Genomic DNA, 20,489 nt, shown 5'->3' with positions numbered 1-20,489 from the left:
TAGAATAGAGCAGAGTATCAGTAGGAGTAGGGTAGAGTAAAATAGAGTAGAGTATCAGTAGGATTAGAGTAGAGTAGAATAGAATAGAGTATCAGTAGAAATAGAGGTGAGTATAATACAGTAGAGTATCAGTAGGATATAGTAGAGTATCAATAGGACTAGAGTAGAGGCTGAGTAGAGTAGAATAGAGTAGAGTATCAGTAGGAGTAGAGTAGAATAGAGCAGAGTATCAGTAGGACTAGAGTAGAGACTGAGTAGAGTACAATAGAGTAGAAGATCAGTAGGAGTAGAGTAGAGTAGAATAGAATAGAGTATCAGTAGGAGTAGAGTAGAGTAGAATAGAGTAGAGTATCAGTAGGAGTAGGGTAGAGTAGAGTATCATTAGGAGTAGAGTAGAGTAGAATAGAATAGAGTATCAGTAGGAGTAGAGGAGAGTAGAATAGAGTAGAGTATCAGTAGGACTAGAGTAAATGCTGAGTAGAGTAGAATAGAGTAGAGTATGACTAGAGTAGAGTATAATAGAGTATATTGTCAACAGGAGTAGGGTAGAGAAGAATAGAGTAGAGTATCAGTAGGAGTAGAGTAGAGTAGAGTAGAATAGAATAGAATAGAATAGAATATCGGTAGGAGTAGAGTAGAGTAGAATAGAGTAGAGTATGAGTAGGACTAGAGTAGAGTAGAATGGAGTAGAGTATCAGTAGGAGTAGAGTAGAATAGAGCAGAGTATCAGTAGCAGTAGAGTAGAGGCTGATTAGAGTAGAATAGAGCAGAGTATCAGTAGGACTAGAGTAGAGACTGAGTAGAGTAGAATAGAGTAGAGTATCAGTAGCAGTAGAGTAGAGGCTGAGTAGAGTAGAATAGAGCAGAGTATCAGTAGGACTAGAGTAGTGACTGAGTAGAGTAGAATAGAGTAGAGTATCAGTAGGAGTAGAGTAGAGTAGAATAGAGTAGAGTATCAGTAGGAGTAGAGTAGAGTAGAATAGAGTAGAGTATCAGTAGGAGTAGAGTAGAGTAGAATAGAGTAGAGTATCAGTAGGAGTAGGGTAGAGTAGAGTATCATTAGGAGTAGAGTAGAGTAGAATATAATAGAGTATCAGTAGGAGTAGATGAGAGTAGAATAGAGTAGAGTATCAAAAGGAGTAGGGTAGAGTAGAATAGAGTAGAGTATCTGTAGGACTAGAGTAAATGCTGAGTAGAGTAGAATAGAGTAGAGTATGACTAGAGTAGAGTATTATAGAGTATATTGTCAACAGGAGTAGGGTAGAGAAGAATATAGTAGAGTATCAGTAGTAGAGTAGAGTAGAGTAGAATAGAATAGAATATAATATCAGTAGGAGTAGAGTAGAGTAGAATAGAGTAGAGTATCAGTAGGACTAGAGTAGAGTAGAATGGAGTAGAGTATCAGTAGGAGTAGAGTAGAATAGAGCAGAGTATCAGTAGCAGTAGAGTAGAGGCTGAGTAGAGTAGAATAGACCAGAGTATCAGTAGGACTAGAGTAGAGACTGAGTAGAGTAGAATAGAGTAGAGTATCAGTAGCAGTAGAGTAGAGGCTGAGTAGAGTAGAATAGAGCAGAGTATCAGTAGGACTAGAGTAGTGACTGAGTAGAGTAGAATAGAGTAGAGTATCAGTAGGAGTAGAGCAGAGTAGAATAGAACAGAGCAGAGTATCAGTCAGACTAGAGTAGAGGCTGAGTAGAGTAGAATAGAGTAGAGTATCAGTAGGAGTAGAGTAGAGTAGAATAGAGCAGAGTATCAGTAGGACTAGAGTAGAGACTGAGTAGAGTAGAATAGAGTAGAGTATCAGTAGGAGTAGAGTAGCGGCTGAGTAGAGTAGAATAGAGTAGAGTATCAGTAGGAGTAGAGTAGAGTAGAATAGAGTAGAGTAGAGTAGAGTAGAGTATCAGTAGGAGTAGAGTAGAGTAGAATAGAGTAGAGTATCAGTAGGAGTAGAGTTGAGTAGAATAGAATAGTGTAGTCTATCAGTAGGAGTAGAGTAGAGTAGAATAGAGTAGAGTATCAGTAGGAGTAGAGTAGCGTAGAGTAGAATAGAGCAGAGTATCAGTAGGACTAGAGTAGAGTAGAATAGAGCAGAGTATCAGTAGGAGTAGGGTAGAGTAAAATAGAGTAGAGTATCAGTAGGAGTAGAGTAGAGTAGAATAGAATAGAGTATCAGTAGAAATAGAGGCGAGTATAATACAGTAGAGTATCAGTAGGATATAGTAGAGTATCAATAGGACTAGAGTAGAGGCTGAGTAGAGTAGAATAGAGTAGAGTATCAGTAGGAGTAGAGTAGAATAGAGCAGAGTATCAGTAGGACTAGAGAAGAGACTGAGTAGAGTACAATAGAGTAGAGTATCATTAGGAGTAGAGTAGAGTATAATAGAATAGAGTATCAGTAGGAGTAGAGGAGAGTAGAATAGAGTAGAGTATCAAAATGAGTAGGGTAGAGTAGAATAGAGTAGAGTATCAGTAGGACTAGAGTAAATGCTGAGTAGAGTAGAAAAGAGTAGAGTATGACTAGAGTAGAGTATAATAGAGTATATTGTCAACAGGAGTAGGGTAGAGAAGAATAGAGTAGAGTATCAGTAGGAGTAGAGTAGAGTAGAATAGAATAGAATAGAATAGAATATCAGTAGGAGTAGAGTAGAGTAGAATAGAGTAGAGTATCAGTAGGACTAGAGTAGAGTAGAATGGAGTAGAGTATCAGTAGGATTAGAGTTGAATAGAGCAGAGTATCAGTAGCAGTAGAGTAGAGGCTGAGTAGAGTAGAATAGAGCAGAGTATCAGTAGGACTAGAGTAGAGACTGAGTAGAGTAGAATAGAGTAGAGTATCAGTAGCAGTAGAGTAGAGGCTGAGTAGAGTAGAATAGAGCAGAGTATCAGTAGGACTAGAGTAGTGACTGAGTAGAGTAGAATAGAGTAGAGTATCAGTAGGAGTAGAGCAGAGTAGAATAGAACAGAGCAGAGTATCAGTCAGACTAGAGTAGAGGCTGAGTAGAGTAGAATAGAGTAGAGTATCAGTAGGAGTAGAGTAGAGTAGAATAGAGCAGAGTATCAGTAGGACTAGAGTAGAGACTGAGTAGAGTAGAATAGAGTAGAGTATCAGTAGGAGTAGAGTAGCGGCTGAGTAGAGTAGAATAGAGTAGAGTATCAGTAGGAGTAGAGTAGAGTAGAATAGAGTAGAGTATCAGTAGGAGTAGAGTATAATATAATAGAGTAGAGTATCAGTAGGAGTAGAGTTGAGTAGAATAGAATAGAGTAGTCTATCAGTAGGAGTAGAGTAGAGTAGAATAGAGTAGAGTATCAGTAGGAGTAGAGTAGCGTAGAGTAGAATAGAGCAGAGTATCAGTAGGACTAGAGTAGAGTAGAATAGAGCAGAATATCAGTAGGAGTAGGGTAGAGTAAAACAGAATAGAGTATCAGTAGGAGTAGAGTAGAGTAGAATAGAATAGAGTATCAGTAGAAATAGAGGAGAGTATAATACAGTAGAGTATCAGTAGGAGTAGAGTAGAATATAGTAGAGTATCAATAGGACTAGAGTAGAGGCTGAGTAGAGTAGAATAGAGTAGAATATCAGTAGGAATAGAGTAGAATATAGCAGAGTATCAGTAGGACTAGAGTAGAGACTGAGTAGAGTATAATAGAGTAGAGTATCAGTAGGAATAGAGTAGAGTAAAATAGAGTAGAGTATCAGTAGGAGTAGAGTAGAGTAGAATAGAATAGAGTATCAGTAGAAATAGAGGTGAGTATAATACAGTAGAGTATCAGTAGGATATAGTAGAGTATCAATAGGACTAGAGTAGAGGCTGAGTAGAGTAGAATAGAGTAGAGTATCAGTAGGAGTAGAGTAGAATAGAGCAGAGTATCAGTAGGACTAGAGAAGAGACTGAGTAGAGTACAATAGAGTAGAGTATCATTAGGAGTAGAGTAGAGTAGAATAGAATAGAGTATCAGTAGGAGTAGAGGAGAGTAGAATAGAGTAGAGTATCAAAATGAGTAGGGTAGAGTAGAATAGAGTAGAGTATCAGTAGGACTAGAGTAAATGCTGAGTAGAGTAGAAAAGAGTAGAGTATGACTAGAGTAGAGTATAATAGAGTATATTGTCAACAGGAGTAGGGTAGAGAAGAATAGAGTAGAGTATCAGTAGGAGTAGAGTAGAGTAGAATAGAATAGAATAGAATAGAATATCAGTAGGAGTAGAGTAGAGTAGAATAGAGTAGAGTATCAGTAGGACTAGAGTAGAGTAGAATGGAGTAGAGTATCAGTAGGATTAGAGTTGAATAGAGCAGAGTATCAGTAGCAGTAGAGTAGAGGCTGAGTAGAGTAGAATAGAGCAGAGTATCAGTAGGACTAGAGTAGAGACTGAGTAGAGTAGAATAGAGTAGAGTATCAGTAGCAGTAGAGTAGAGGCTGAGTAGAGTAGAATAGAGCAGAGTATCAGTAGGACTAGAGTAGTGACTGAGTAGAGTAGAATAGAGTAGAGTATCAGTAGGAGTAGAGCAGAGTAGAATAGAACAGAGCAGAGTATCAGTCAGACTAGAGTAGAGGCTGAGTAGAGTAGAATAGAGTAGAGTATCAGTAGGAGTAGAGTAGAGTAGAATAGAGCAGAGTATCAGTAGGACTAGAGTAGAGACTGAGTAGAGTAGAATAGAGTAGAGTATCAGTAGGAGTAGAGTAGCGGCTGAGTAGAGTAGAATAGAGTAGAGTATCAGTAGGAGTAGAGTAGAGTAGAATAGAGTAGAGTATCAGTAGGAGTAGAGTAGCGTAGAGTAGAATAGAGCAGAGTATCAGTAGGAGTAGAGTAGAGTAGAATAGAGTAGAGTATCAGTAGGACTAGAGTAGAGTAGAATGGAGTAGAGTATCAGTAGGATTAGAGTTGAATAGAGCAGAGTATCAGTAGCAGTAGAGTAGAGGCTGAGTAGAGTAGAATAGAGCAGAGTATCAGTAGGACTAGAGTAGAGACTGAGTAGAGTAGAATAGAGTAGAGTATCAGTAGCAGTAGAGTAGAGGCTGAGTAGAGTAGAATAGAGCAGAGTATCAGTAGGACTAGAGTAGTGACTGAGTAGAGTAGAATAGAGTAGAGTATCAGTAGGAGTAGAGTAGAGTAGAATAGAGTAGAGTATCAGTAGGAGTAGAGTAGCGTAGAGTAGAATAGAGCAGAGTATCAGTAGGACTAGAGTAGAGTAGAATAGAGCAGAATATCAGTAGGAGTAGGGTAGAGTAAAACAGAATAGAGTATCAGTAGGAGTAGAGTAGAGTAGAATAGAATAGAGTATCAGTAGAAATAGAGGAGAGTATAATACAGTAGAGTATCAGTAGGAGTAGAGTAGCGTAGAGTAGAATAGAGCAGAGTATCAGTAGGACTAGAGTAGAGTAGAATAGAGCAGAATATCAGTAGGAGTAGGGTAGAGTAAAACAGAATAGAGTATCAGTAGGAGTAGAGTAGAGTAGAATAGAATAGAGTATCAGTAGGAGTAGAGTAGCGTAGAGTAGAATAGAGCAGAGTATCAGTAGGACTAGAGTAGAGTAGAATAGAGCAGAATATCAGTAGGAGTAGGGTAGAGTAAAACAGAATAGAGTATCAGTAGGAGTAGAGTAGAGTAGAATAGAATAGAGTATCAGTAGAAATAGAGGAGAGTATAATACAGTAGAGTATCAGTAGGAGTAGAGTAGAATATAGTAGAGTATCAATAGGACTAGAGTAGAGGCTGAGTAGAGTAGAATAGAGTAGAATATCAGTAGGAATAGAGTAGAATATAGCAGAGTATCAGTAGGACTAGAGTAGAGACTGAGTAGAGTATAATAGAGTAGAGTATCAGTAGGAATAGAGTAGAGTAGAATAGAGTAGAGTATCAGTAGGAGTAGAGTAGAGTAGAATAGAAAAGAGTATCAGTAGGAGTAGAGTAGAGTAGAATAGAGCACAGTATCAGTAGGACTGGAATAGAGACTGAGTAGAGTAGAATAGAGTAGAGTATCAGTAGGAGTAGAGGAGAGGCTGAGTAGAGTAGAGTATGACTAGAGTAGAGTATAATAGAGTATATTATCAATAGGAGTAGGGTAGAGTAGAATAGAGTAGAGTATCAGTAGGAGTAGAGTAGAGTAGAGTAGAATAGAATAGAATAGAATAGAGTATCAGTAGGAGTAGTGTAGAGTAGAATAGAGCACAGTATCAGTAGGACTGGAGTAGAGACTGAGTAGAGTAGAATAGAGTAGAGTATCAGTAGGAGTAGAGGAGAGTAGAATAGAGTAGAATAGAGTAGAGTATCAGTAGGAGTAGAGGAGAGTAGAATAGAGTAGAGTATCAGTAGGAGTAGAGTAGAGTAGAATAGAGTAGAGTATCAGTAGGAGTAGAGAAGAGGCTGAGTAGAGTAGAATAGAGTAGAGTATCAGTAGGAGTAGAGGAGAGTAGAATAGAGTAGAGTATGAGTAGAGTAGAGTAGAATAGAGTATAGTATCAGTAGGAGTAGGAGTAGGGTAGAGTAGAATAGAGTAGAGTATCAGTAGGAGTAGGGTAGAGTAGAATAGAGTAGAGTATCAGTAGGACTAGAGTAGAGGATGAGTAGAGTAGAATAGAGTAGAGTATCAGTAGGAGTAGAGGAGAGTAGAATAGAGTAGAGTATCAGTAGGATTAGAGTAGAATAGAGTAGACTATCAGTAGGAGTAGAGTAGAGTAGCGTATCAGTAGGAGTAGAGTAGAGTAGAATAGACTAGAGTATCAGTAGGAGTAGAGGAGAGTAGAATAGAGTAGAGTATCAGTAGGAGTAGAGGAGAGTAGAGTAGAGTATCAGTAGGAGTAGAGTAGAGTAGAATAGAGTAGAGTATCAGTAGGACTAGAGTAGAGGATGAGTAGAGTAGAATAGAGTAGTGTATCAGGAGGAGTAGATAAGAATAGAATAGAGTAGAGTATCAGTAGGAGTAGAGTAGAATATAGTAGACTATCAGTATGAGTAGAGTAGAGAAGCGTATCAGTAGGAGTAGAGTAGAATAGACTAGAGTATCAGTAGGAGTAGAGTAGAGTAGAGTAGAATAGAGCAGAGTATCAGTAGGAGTAGAGTAGAGGCTAAATAGAGTAGAATAGTGTAGAGTATCAGTAGGAGTAGAGTAGAGTAGAGTAGAGTAGAGTAGAGTAGAGTAGAGTAGAGTAGAATAGAGTAGAGTATCAGTAGGAGTAGAGTAGAGTAGAATAGAGTAGAATATCAGTAGTAGAAGAGTAGAGTAGAGTATCAGTAGGAGTAGAGTAGAGTAGAATAGAGTAGAGTATCAGTAGGAGTACAGTAAAGGCTGAGTAGAGTAGAATAGAGTAGAGTATCAGTAGGAGTAGAGTAGAGTAGAATAGAGCAGAGTATCAGTCGGACTAGAGAAGAGGCTGAGGAGAGTAGAATTGAGTAGAGTATCAGTAGGAGTAGAGTAGAATAGAGCAGAATATCAGTAGAGGTAGGGTAGAGTAGAATATAGTTGACTATCAGTAGGAGTAGAGTAGAGTAGGATAGAATAGAATATCAGTAGGAGTAGAGGAGAGTAGAATAGAGTAGAGTATCAGTAGGAGTAGAGTATAGTAGAATAGTATCAGTAGGACTAGAGTAGAGGCTGAGTAGAGTAGAATAGAGTATAGTATCAGTAGGAGTAGAGGAGAGTAGAATAGTATCAGTAGGACTAGAGTAGAGGCTGATGAGAGTAGAATTGAGTAGAGTATCAGTAGGAGTAGAGTACAGGCTAAGTAGAGTAGAATATAGTAGAGTATCAGTAGGAGTAGAGTAGAGTAGAATATAGTAGAGTATCAGTAGGACTAGAGTAGAGTAGTATAGATTAGAGTACCAGTAGGAGTAGAGTAGAGTAGAATAGAGAAGAGTATCAGTAGGACTAGAGTAGAGACTGAGTAGAGTAGAATATAGTAGAGTATCAGTAGGAGTAGAGTAGAGGCTAAGTAGAGTAGAATATAGTAGAGTATCAGTAGGAGTAGAGTAGAGTAGAATAGAGTAGAGTATCAGTAGGAGTAGAGTAGAATAGAGCAGAGTATCATTAGGACTAGAGTAGAGACTGAGTAGAGTATAATAGAGTAGAGTATCAGTAGGAGTAGAGGAGAGGCTGAGTAGAGTAGAGTATGACTAGAGTAGAGTATAATAGAGTATGTTATCAATAGGAGTAGGGTAGAGTAGAATAGAGGAGAGTATCAGTAGGAGTAGAGTAGAGTAGAGTAGAATAGAGTAGAATAGAATAGAGTATCAGTAGGAGTAGAGTAGAGTAGAATAGAGCACAGTTTCAGTAGGACTGGAGTAGAGACTGAGTAGAGTAGAATAGAGTAGAGTATCAGTAGGAGTAGAGGAGAGTAGAATAGTGTAGAGTATGACTAGAGTAGAGTATAATAGAGTATATTATCAATAGGAGTAGGGTAGAGTAGAATAGAGTAGAGTATCAGTAGGACTAGATTAAAGGCTGAGTAGAGTAGAATAGAGTAGAGTATCAGGAGGAGTAGAGGAGAGTAGAATAGAGTAGAGTATGACTAGAGTAGAGTATAATAGAGTATATTATCAATTGGAGTAGGGTAGAGTAGAATAGAGTAGAGTATCAGTAAGAGTAGAGTAGAGTAGATTAGAATAGAGTAGAGTATTAATAGGAGTAGAGTAGAGTAGAATAGAGTAGAGTATCAGTAGGAGTAGAGCAGAGTAGAATAGAGCAGAGTATCAGTAGGACTTGAGTAGAGACTGAGAAGAGTAGAATAGAGTAGAGTATCAGTAGGAGTAGAGTAGAGTAGAATAGAGTAGAGTATCAGTAGGAGTAGAGCAGAGTAGAATAGAGTAGAGTATCAGTAGGAGTAGAGGAGAGTAGAATAGAGTAGAGTATCAGTAGGAGTAGAGGAGAGTAGAATAGAGTAGAGTATGACTAGAGTAGAGTATAGTAGAGTATATTATCAATAGGAGTAGGGTAGACTAGAATAGAGTAGAGTATCAGTAGGAGTAGAGTAGAGTAGAGTAGAGTAGAATAGAATAGAGTATCAGTAGGAGTAGAGTAGAGTAGAATAGAGTAGAGTATCAGTAGGAGTAGAGTAGAGTAGAATATAGTAGAGTATCAGTAGGAGTAGAGTACAGTAGAGTAGAATAGAGCAGAGTATCAGTAGGACTAGAGTAGAGACTGAGTAGAGTAGAATAGAGTAGAGTATCAGTGGCAGTAGAGTAGAGGCTGAGTAGAGTAGAATAGAGTAGAGTATCAGTAGGAGTAGAGTAGAGTAGAATAGTATCAGTAGGACTAGAGTAGAGGCTGAGTAGAGTAGAATATAGTAGAGTATCAGTAGGAGTAGAGGAGAGTAGAATAGAGTAGAGTATCAGTAAGACTAGAGTAGAGACTGAGTAGAGTAGAATAGAGTAGAGTATCAGTAGGAGTAGAGTAGAGGCTGAGTAGTGTAGAATAGAGTAGAGTATCAGTAGGAGTAGAGCAGAGTAGAATAGAGCAGAGTATCAGTAGGAGTAGAGTAGAGTAGAATAGAGTAGATTATCAGTAGGAGTAGAGTAGAGTAGAATAGAGCAGAGTATCAGTAGGAGTAGGGTAGAGTAGAATAGAGTAGAGTATCAGTAGGAGTAGAGTAGAGTAGGATAGAATAGAGTATCAGTAGGAGTAGAGGAGAGTAGAATAGAGTAGAGTATCAGTAGGAGTAGAGGAGAGTAGAATAGAGTAGAGTATCAGTAGGAGTAGAGGGAGTAGAATAGAGTAGAGTATCAGTAGGAGTAGAGTAGAGTAGAACAGAGTAGAGTATCAGTAGGAGTAGTGAAGAGGCTGAGTAGAGTTGAATAGAGTAGAGTATCAGTAGGAGTAGAGGAGAGTAGAATAGAGTAGAGTATGAGTAGAGTAGAGCAGAGTATCAGTAGGACTGGAGTAGAGACTGAGTAGAGTAGAATAGAGTAGAGTATCAGTAGGAGTAGAGGAGAGTAGAATAGAGTAGAGTAGAGTATCAGTAGGAGTAGAGTAGAGTATAATAGAGTAGAGTATCAGTAGTAGTAGAGTAGAGTAGATTATAGTATCAGTAGGAGTAGAGTAGAGTAGAATAGAGCAGAGTATCATTAGGACTAGAGTAGAGACTGAGTAGTAGAATAGAGTAGAGTATCAGTAGGAGTACAGTAAAGGCTGAGTAGAGTATAATAGAGTAGAGTATCAGTAAGAGTAGAGTAGAGTAGAATAGAGCAGAGTATCAGTAGGAGTAGGGTAGAGTAGAATAGAGTAGAGTATCAGTAGGAGTAGAGTAGAGTAGGATTGAATAGAGTATCAGTAGGAGTAGAGGAGAGTAGAATAGAGTAGAGTATCAGTAGGAGTAGAGGAGAGTAGAATAGAGCAGAGTATCAGTAGGAGTAGGGTAAAGTAGAATAGAGTAGAGTATCAGTAGGAGTAGAGTAGAGTAGAATAGAGTAGAGTATCAGTAGGAGTAGAGAAGAGGCTGAGTAGAGTAGAATAGAGTAGAGTATCAGTAGGAGTAGAGGAGAGTAGAATAGAGTAGAGTATGAGTAGAGTAGAGTAGAATAGAGTATAGTATCAGTAGGAGTAGGGTAGAGTAGAATAGAGTAGAGTATCAGTAGGAGTAGAGTAGAGTAGCGTATCAGTAGGAGTAGAGTAGAGTAGAATAGAATAGAGCAGAGTATCAGTAGGAGTAGAGTAGAGGCTAAGTAGAGTAGAATAGAGTAGAGTATCAGTAGGAGTAGAGTAGAGGATGAGTAGAGTAGAATAGAGTAGTGTATCAGTAGGAGTAGAGGAGAGTAGAATAGAGTAGAGTATCAGTAGGAGTAGAGTAGAATAGAGTAGACTATCAGTAGGAGTAGAGTAGAGTAGCGTATCAGTAGGAGTAGAGTAGAGTAGAATAGACTAGAGTATCAGTAGGAGTAGAGGAGAGTAGAATAGAGTAGAGTATCAGTAGGAGTAGAGGAGAGTAGAATAGAGTAGAGTGTCAGTAGGAGTAGAGTAGAGTAGAATAGAGTAGAGTATCAGTAGGACTAGAGTAGAGGATGAGTAGAGTAGAATAGAGTAGATTATCAGTAGGAGTAGAGTAGAATAGAGTAGACTATCAGTAGGAGTAGAGTAGAGTAGCGTATCAGTAGGAGTAGATTAGAGTAGAATAGAATAGAGCAGAGTATCAGTAGGAGTAGAGAAGAGTAGAATAGAGTAGAGTATCAGTAGTAGTAGAGTAGAGTAGAGTATCAGTAGGAGTAGAGTAGAGTAGAATAGAGTAGAGTATCAGTAGGAGTACAGTAAAGGCTGAGTAGAGTAGAATAGAGTAGAGTATCAGTAGGAGTAGAGTAGAGTAGAATAGAGCAGAGTATCAGTCGGACTAGAGAAGAGGCTGAGGAGAGTAGAATTGAGTAGAGTATCAGTAGGAGTAGAGTAGAGTAGAATAGAGCAGAATATCAGTAGAGGTAGGGTAGAGTAGAATAGAGTAGAGTATCAGTAGGAGTAGAGTAGAGTAGGATAGAATAGAATATCAGTAGGAGTAGAGGAGAGTAGAATAGAGTAGAGTATCAGTAGGAGTAGAGTATAGTAGAATAGTATCAGTAGGACTAGAGTAGAGGCTGAGTAGAGTAGAATAGAGTAGAGTATCAGTAGGAGTAGAGGAGAGGCTAAGTAGAGTAGAATATAGTAGAGTATCAGTAGGAGTAGAGGAGAGTAGAATAGAGTAGAGTATCAGTAGGAGTAGAGTATAGTAGAATAGTATCAGTAGGAGTAGAGTAGAGGCTAAGTAGAGTAGAATATAGTAGAGTATCAGTAGGAGTAGAGTAGAGTAGAATAGAGTAGAGTATCAGTAGGACTAGAGTAGAGTAGTATAGATTAGAGTACCAGTAGGAGTAGAGTAGAGTAGAATAGAGAAGAGTATCAGTAGGACTAGAGTAGAGACTGAGTAGAGTAGAATATAGTAGAGTATCAGTAGGAGTAGAGTAGAGGCTAAGTAGAGTAGAATATAGTAGAGTATCAGTAGGAGTAGAGTAGAGTAGAACAGAGTAGAGTATCAGTAGGAGTAGAGTAGAATAGAGCAGAGTATCAGTAGGACTAGAGTAGAGACTGAGTAGAGTATAATAGAGTAGAGTATCAGTAGGAGTAGAGGAGAGGCTGAGTAGAGTAGAGTATGACTAGAGTAGAATATAATAGAGTATATTATCAATAGGAGTAGGGTAGAGTAGAATAGAGGAGAGTATCAGTAGGAGTAGAGTAGAGTAGAATAGAGTAGAATAGAATAGAGTATCAGTAGGAGTAGAGTAGAATAGAGCACAGTATCAGTAGGACTGGAGTAGAGACTGAGTAGAGTAGAATAGAGTAGAGTATCAGTAGGAGTAGAGGAGAGTAGAATAGAGTAGAGTATGACTAGAGTAGAGTATAATAGAGTATATTATCAATAGGAGTTGGGTAGAGTAGAATAGAGTAGAGTATCAGTAGGAGTAGAGTAGAGTAGAGTAGAGTAGAATAGAGTATCAGTAGGAGTAGAGTAGAGTAGAATATAGTAGAGTATCAGTAGGAGTAGGGTAGAGTAGAGTAGAGTATCATTAGGAGTAGAGTAGAGTAGAATAGAATAGAGTATCAGTAGGAGTAGAGGAGAGTAGAATAGAGTAGAGTATCAAAAGGAGTAGGGTAGAGTAGAATAGAGTAGAGTATCAGTAGGACTAGATTAAAGGCTGAGTAGAGTAGAATAGAGTAGAGTATCAGGAGGAGTAGAGGAGAGTAGAATTGAGTAGAGTATGACTAGAGTAGAGTATAATAGAGTATATTATCAATTGGAGTAGGGTAGAGTAGAATAGAGTAGAGTATCAGTAGGAGTAGAGTAGAGTAGAATAGAGTAGAGTATTAATAGGAGTAGAGTAGAGTAGAATAGAGTAGAGTATCAGTAGGAGTAGAGCAGAGTAGAATAGAGCAGAGTATCAGTAGGACTTGAGTAGAGACTGAGTAGAGTAGAATAGAGTAGAGTATCAGTAGGAGTAGAGTAGAGTAGAATAGAGTAGAGTATCAGTAGGAGTAGAGCAGAGTAGAATAGAGTAGAGTATCAGTAGGAGTAGAGCAGAGTAGAATAGATCACAGTATCAGTAGGACTTGAGTAGAGACTGAGTAGAGTGGAATAGAGTAGAGTATCAGTAGGAGTAGAGGAGAGTAGAATAGAGTAGAGTATCAGTAGGAGTAGAGGAGAGTAGAATAGAGTAGAGTATGACTAGAGTAGAGTATAGTAGAGTATATTATCAATAGGAGTAGGGTAGACTAGAATAGAGTAGAGTATCAGTAGGAGTAGAGTAGAGTAGAGTAGAATAGAATAGATTATCAGTAGGAGTAGAGTAGAGTATCAGTAGGAGTAGAGTAGAGTAGAATATAGTAGAGTATCAGTAGGAGTAGAGTACAGTAGAGTAGAATAGAGCAGAGTATCAGTAGGACTAGAGTAGAGACTGAGTAGAGTAGAATAGAGTAGAGTATCAGTGGCAGTAGAGTAGAGGCTGAGTAGAGTAGAATAGAGTAGAGTATCAGTAGGAGTAGAGTAGAGTAGAATAGTATCAGTAGGACTAGAGTAGAGGCTGAGTAGAGTAGAATATAGTAGAGTATCAGTGGGAGTAGAGGAGAGAAGAATAGAGTAGAGTAGAGTATGAGTAGAGTAGAGTAGATTATAGTAGAGTATCAGTAGGAGTAGAGGAGAGTAGAATAGAGTAGGGTATCAGTAGGAGTATAGGAGAGTAGAATAGAGTACAGTATCAGTAAGACTAGAGTAGAGACTGAGTAGAGTAGAATAGAGTAGAGTAGAGTATCAGTAGGAGTAGAGTAGAGGCTGAATAGTGTAGAATAGAGTAGAGTATCAGTAGGAGTAGAGCAGAGTAGAATAGAGCAGAGTATCAGTAGGAGTAGGGTAGAGTAGAATAGAGTAGAGTATCAGTAGGAGTAGAGTAGAGTAGAATAGAGCAGAGTATCAGTAGGAGTAGAGTAGAGTAGAATAGAGTAGATTATCAGTAGGAGTAGAGTAGAGGCTGAGTAGAGTAGAATAGAGTTGAGTATCATTAGGAGTAGAGTCGAGTAGAGTAGAATAGAGCAGAGTATCAGTAGGACTAGAGTAGAGGCTGAGTAGAGTAGAATAGAGCAGAGTATCAGTAGGAGTAGAGTAGAGTCGAATAGAGTAGAGTATCAGTAGGAGTAGAGTAGAGTAGATTATAGTAGAGTATCAGTAGGAGTAGAGGAGAGTAGAATAGAGTAGGGTATCAGTAGGAGTATAGGAGAGTAGAATAGAGTAGAGTATCAGTAAGACTAGAGTAGAGACTGAGTAGAGTAGAATAGAGTAGAGTAGAGTATCAGTAGGAGTAGAGTAGAGGCTGAGTAGTGTAGAATAGAGTAGAGTATCAGTAGGAGTAGAGCAGAGTAGAATAGAGCAGAGTATCAGTAGGAGTAGAGTAGAGTAGAATAGAGTAGATTATCAGTAGGAGTAGAGTAGAGGCTAAGTAGAGTAGAATATAGTAGAGTATCAGTAGGTGTAGAGTAGAGTAGAAGAGAGCAGAGTATCAGTAGGAGTAGAGTAGAGTAGAATAGAGTAGATTATCAGTAGGAGTAGAGTAGAGTAGAATAGAGCAGAGTATCAGTAGGAGTAGGGTAGAGTAGAATAGAGTAGAGTATCAGTAGGACTAAAGTAGAGACTGAGTAGAGTAGAATAGAGTAGAGTATCAGTAGGAGTAGAGCAGAGTAGAATAGAGCAGAGTATCAGTCGGACTAGAGTAGAGGCTGAGTAGAGTAGAATAGAGTAGAGTATCAGTAGGAGTAGAGTAGAGTAGAATAGAGCAGAGTATCAGTAGGAGTAGGGTAGAGTAGAATAGAGTAGAGTATCAGTAGGAGTAGAGTAGAGTAGAATAGAGAAGAGTATCAGTAGGAGTAGAGTAGAGTAGAATAGAGTAGATTATCAGTAGGAGTAGAGTAGAGGCTGAGTAGAGTAGAATAGAGTAGAGTATCATTAGGAGTTGAGTCGAGTAGAGTAGAATAGAGCAGAGTATCAGTAGGACTAGAGTAGAGGCTGAGTAGAGTAGAATAGAGCAGAGTATCAGTAGGAGTAGAGTAGAGTCGAATAGAGTAGAGTATCAGTAGGAGTAGAGTAGAGTAGAGTAAAATAGAGTAGATTGTCAGTAGGAGTAGAGTAGAGGATGAGTTGAGTAGAATAGAGTAGAGTATCAGTAGGACTTGAGTAGAGACTGAGTAGAGTGGAATAGAGTAGAGTATCAGTAGGAGTAGAGGAGAGTAGAATAGAGTAGAGTATGACTACAGTAGAGAATAATAGAGTATATTATCAATAGGAGTAGGGTAGAGTAGAATAGAGTAGAGTATCAGTAGGAGTAGAGTAGAGTAGAATAGAGTAGAGTATAAGTAGGAGTAGAGGAGAGTAGAATAGAGTAGAGTATGACTAGAGTAGAGTATAGTAGAGTATATTATCAATAGGAGTAGGGTAGACTAGAATAGAGTAGAGTATCAGTAGGAGTAGAGTAGAGTAGAGTAGAATAGAATAGAGTATCAGTAGGAGTAGAGTAGAGTAGAATAGAGTAGAGTATCAGTAGGAGTAGAGTAGAGTAGAATATAGTAGAGTATCAGTAGGAGTAGAGTACAGTAGAGTAGAATAGAGCAGAGTATCAGTAGGACTAGAGTAGAGACCGAGTAGAGTAGAATAGAGTAGAGTATCAGTGGCAGTAGAGTAGAGGCTGAGTAGAGTAGAATAGAGTAGAGTATCAGTAGGAGTAGAGTAGAGTAGAATAGTATCAGTAGGACTAGAGTAGAGGCTGAGTAGAGTAGAATATAGTAGAGTATCAGTGGGAGTAGAGGAGAGTAGAATAGATTAGAGTAGAGTATGAGTAGAGTAGAGTAGATTATAGTAGAGTATCAGTAGGAGTAGAGGAGAGTAGAATAGAGTAGGGTATCAGTAGGAGTATAGGAGAGTAGAATAGAGTACAGTATCAGTAAGACTAGAGTAGAGACTGAGTAGAGTAGAACAGAGTAGAGTAGAGTATCAGTAGGAGTAGAGTAGAGGCTGAATAGTGTAGAATAGAGTAGAGTATCAGTAGGAGTAGAGCAGAGTAGAATAGAGCAGAGTATCAGTAGGAGTAGAGTAGAGTAGAATAGAGTAGATTATCAGTAGGAGTAGAGTAGAGTAGAATAGAGCAGAGTATCAGTAGGAGTAGGGTAGAGTAGAATAGAGTAGAGTATCAGTAGGATTAAAGTAGAGACTGAGTAGAGTAGAATAGAGTAGAGTATCAGTAGGAGTAGAGCAGAGTAGAATAGAGCAGAGTATCAGTCGGACTAGAGTAGAGGCTGAGTAGAGTAGAATAGAGTAGAGTATCAGTAGGAGTAGAGTAGAGTAGAATAGAGCAGAGTATCAGTAGGAGTAGGGTAGAGTAGAATAGAGTAGAGTATCAGTAGGAGTAGAGTAGAGTAGAATAGAGCAGATTATCAGTAGGAGTAGAGTAGAGTAGAATAGAGTAGATGATCAGTAGGAGTAGAGTAGAGGCTGAGTAGAGTAGAATAGAGTTGAGTATCATTAGGAGTAGAGTCGAGTAGAGTAGAATAGAGCAGAGTATCAGTAGGACTAGAGTAGAGGCTGAGTAGAGTAGAATAGAGCAGAGTATCAGTAGGAGTAGAGTAGAGTCGAATAGAGTAGAGTATCAGTAGGAGTAGAGGAGAGTAGAATAGAGTAGGGTATCAGTAGGAGTATAGGAGAGTAGAATAGAGTAGAGTATCAGTAAGACTAGAGTAGAGACTGAGTAGAGTAGAATAGAGTAGAGTAGAGTATCAGTAGGAGTAGAGTAGAGGCTGAGTAGTGTAGAATAGAGTAGAGTATCAGTAGGAGTAGAGCAGAGTAGAATAGAGCAGAGTATCAGTAGGAGTAGAGTAGAGTAGAATAGAGTAGATTATCAGTAGGAGTAGAGTAGAGGCTAAGTAGAGTAGAATATAGTAGAGTATCAGTAGGTGTAGAGTAGAGTAGAAGAGAGCAGAGTATCAGTAGGAGTAGAGTAGAGTAGAATAGAGTAGATTATCAGTAGGAGTGGAGTAGAGTAGAATAGAGCAGAGTATCAGTAGGAGTAGGGTAGAGTAGAATAGAGTAGAGTATCAGTAGGACTAAAGTAGAGACTGAGTAGAGTAGAATAGAGTAGAGTATCAGTAGGAGTAGAGCAGAGTAGAATAGAGCAGAGTATCAGTCGGACTAGAGTAGAGGCTGAGTAGAGTAGAATAGAGTAGAGTATCAGTAGGAGTAGAGTAGAGTAGAATAGAGCAGAGTATCAGTAGGAGTAGGGTAGAGTAGAATAGAGTAGAGTATCAGTAGGAGTAGAGTAGAGTAGAATAGAGCAGAGTATCAGTAGGAGTAGAGTAGAGTAGAATAGAGTAGATTATCAGTAGGAGTAGAGTAGAGGCTGAGTAGAGTAGAATAGAGTAGAGTATCATTAGGAGTTGAGTCGAGTAGAGTAGAATAGAGCAGAGTATCAGTAGGACTAGAGTAGAGGCTGAGTAGAGTAGAATAGAGCAGAGTATCAGTAGGAGTAGAGTAGAGTCGAATAGAGTAGAGTATCAGTAGGAGTAGAGTAGAGTAGAGTAAAATAGAGTAGATTGTCAGTAGGAGTAGAGTAGAGGATGAGTTGAGTAGAATAGAGTAGAGTATCAGTAGGACTTGAGTAGAGACTGAGTAGAGTGGAATAGAGTAGAGTATCAGTAGGAGTAGAGGAGAGTAGAATAGAGTAGAGTATGACTAGAGTAGAGAATAATAGAGTATATTATCAATAGGAGTAGGGTAGAGTAGAATAGAGTAGAGTATCAGTAGGAGTAGAGTAGAGTAGAATAGAGTAGAGTATCAGTAGGAGTAGAGGAGAGTAGAATAGAGTAGAGTATGACTAGAGTAGAGTATAGTAGAGTATATTATCAATAGGAGTAGGGTAGACTAGAATAGAGTAGAGTATCAGTAGGAGTAGAGTAGAGTAGAGTAGAATAGAATAGAGTATCAGTAGGAGTAGAGTAGAGTAGAATAGAGTAGAGTATCAGTAGGAGTAGAGTAGAGTAGAATATAGTAGAGTATCAGTAGGAGTAGAGTACAGTAGAGTAGAATAGAGCAGAGTATCAGTAGGACTAGAGTAGAGACTGAGTAGAGTAGAATAGAGTAGAGTATCAGTGGCAGTAGAGTAGAGGCTGAGTAGAGTAGAATAGAGTAGAGTATCAGTAGGAGTAGAGTAGAGTAGAATAGTATCAGTAGGACGAGAGTAGAGGCTGAGTAGAGTAGAATATAGTAGAGTATCAGTGGGAGTAGAGGAGAGTAGAATAGAGTAGAGTAGAGTATGAGTAGAGTAGAGTAGATTATAGTAGAGTATCAGTAGGAGTAGAGGAGAGTAGAATAGAGTAGGGTATCAGTAGGAGTATAGGAGAGTAGAATAGAGTACAGTATCAGTAAGACTAGAGTAGAGACTGAGTAGAGTATCAGTAGGAGTAGAGTAGAGGCTGAATAGTGTAGAATAGAGTAGAGTATCAGTAGGAGTAGAGCAGAGTAGAATAGAGCAGAGTATCAGTAGGAGTAGAGTAGAGTAGAATAGAGTAGATTATCAGTAGGAGTAGAGTAGAGTAGAATAGAGCAGAGTATCAGTAGGAGTAGGGTAGAGTAGAATAGAGTAGAGTATCAGTAGGATTAAAGTAGAGACTGAGTAGAGTAGAATAGAGTAGAGTATCAGTAGGAGTAGAGCAGAGTAGAATAGAGCAGAGTATCAGTCGGACTAGAGTAGAGGCTGAGTAGAGTAGAATAGAGTAGAGTATCAGTAGGAGTAGAGTAGAGTAGAATAGAGCAGAGTATCAGTAGGAGTAGGGTAGAGTAGAATAGAGTAGAGTATCAGTAGGAGTAGAGTAGAGTAGAATAGAGCAGAGTATCAGTAGGAGTAGAGTAGAGTAGAATAGAGTAGATTATCAGTAGGAGTAGAGTAGAGGCTGAGTAGAGTAGAATAGAGTTGAGTATCATTAGGAGTAGAGTCGAGTAGAGTAGAATAGAGCAGAGTATCAGTAGGACTAGAGTAGAGGCTGAGTAGAGTAGAATAGAGCAGAGTATCAGTAGGAGTAGAGTAGAGTCGAATAGAGTAGAGTATCAGTAGGAGTAGAGTAGAGTAGATTATAGTAGAGTATCAGTAGGAGTAGAGTAGAGTAGATTATAGTAGAGTATCAGTAGGAGTAGAGGAGAGTAGAATAGAGTAGGGTATCAGTAGGAGTATAGGAGAGTAGAATAGAGTAGAGTATCAGTAAGACTAGAGTAGAGACTGAGTAGAGTAGAATAGAGTAGAGTAGAGTATCAGTAGGAGTAGAGTAGAGGCTGAGTAGTGTAGAATAGAGTAGAGTATCAGTAGGAGTAGAGCAGAGTAGAATAGAGCAGAGTATCAGTAGGAGTAGAGTAGAGTAGAATAGAGTAGATTATCAGTAGGAGTAGAGTAGAGGCTAAGTAGAGTAGAATATAGTAGAGTATCAGTAGGTGTAGAGTAGAGTAGAAGAGAGCAGAGTATCAGTAGGAGTAGAGTAGAGTAGAATAGAGTAGATTATCAGTAGGAGTAGAGTAGAGTAGAATAGAGCAGAGTATCAGTAGGAGTAGGGTAGAGTAGAATAGAGTAGAGTATCAGTAGGACTAAAGTAGAGACTGAGTAGAGTAGAATAGAGTAGAGTATCAGTAGGAGTAGAGCAGAGTAGAATAGAGCAGAGTATCAGTCGGACTAGAGTAGAGGCTGAGTAGAGTAGAATAGAGTAGAGTATCAGTAGGAGTAGAGTAGAGTAGAATAGAGCAGAGTATCAGTAGGAGTAGGGTAGAGTAGAATAGAGTAGAGTATCAGTAGGAGTAGAGTAGAGTAGAATAGAGCAGAGTATCAGTAGGAGTAGAGTAGAGTAGAATAGAGTAGATTATCAGTAGGAGTAGAGTAGAGACTGAGTAGAGTAGAATAGAGTAGAGTATCATTAGGAGTTGAGTCGAGTAGAGTAGAATAGAGCAGAGTATCAGTAGGACTAGAGTAGAGGCTGAGTAGAGTAGAATAGAGCAGAGTATCAGTAGGAGTAGAGTAGAGTCGAATAGAGTAGAGTATCAGTAGGAGTAGAGTAGAGTAAAATAGAGTAGATTGTCAGTAGGAGTAGAGTAGAGGATGAGTCGAGTAGAATAGAGTAGAGTATCAGTAGGACTAGAGTAGAGGCTGAGTAGAGTAGTAGAGACTTACAATGTGTAGCTTCAGGTAGTCTCCAAGGCCAGAGGAGCTGTCCACCCTCACCAGAACAGCATCCTCCAGCTGTGTGCTGAAGCCTATAGCCAGCCTGTCTGCCCGCGTGCTGGGCCTGTCATTGGGAGGCCATGTATACGTGATCAGTCCACCGTCACGCCCAAATATATAAGTAGTTCCAGCTGGAGAGAGAGGAGAGAGAAAGGAGAGTTAGGATGGTAATAAGTTTAAATGGACCACTATCTCTGTAAAGTTTAAAGGCAGGATAATAGTGTCACTGATCAGAAAGAAAGTAGTTGGATATGA

General features: G+C 39.0%; 1 protein-coding gene across 1 annotated transcript in view; it reads right to left on the bottom strand.

Moving 5' to 3' along the window:
- The window catches only part of LOC311118953 (neurexin-1a-beta-like), a gene marked incomplete at both ends in the record, with an annotated part of 435,621 nt that overhangs the window by 347,091 nt on the left and 68,041 nt on the right, over window positions 1-20,489 (bottom strand). Inside the window, one exon of the mRNA XM_084157689.1 lies at window positions 20,184-20,365. Coding sequence (XP_084013815.1) covers window positions 20,184-20,365 — 182 coding nt within the window. The remainder of the gene's footprint in view (window positions 1-20,183; window positions 20,366-20,489) is intronic.

This window comes from Coregonus lavaretus (assembly GCF_964263955.1).
Source record: "Coregonus lavaretus genome assembly, chromosome: 1".
Taxonomy (NCBI): Eukaryota; Metazoa; Chordata; class Actinopteri; order Salmoniformes; family Salmonidae; genus Coregonus; species Coregonus lavaretus.
This window is presented reverse-complemented; position numbering and strand designations above follow the sequence as displayed.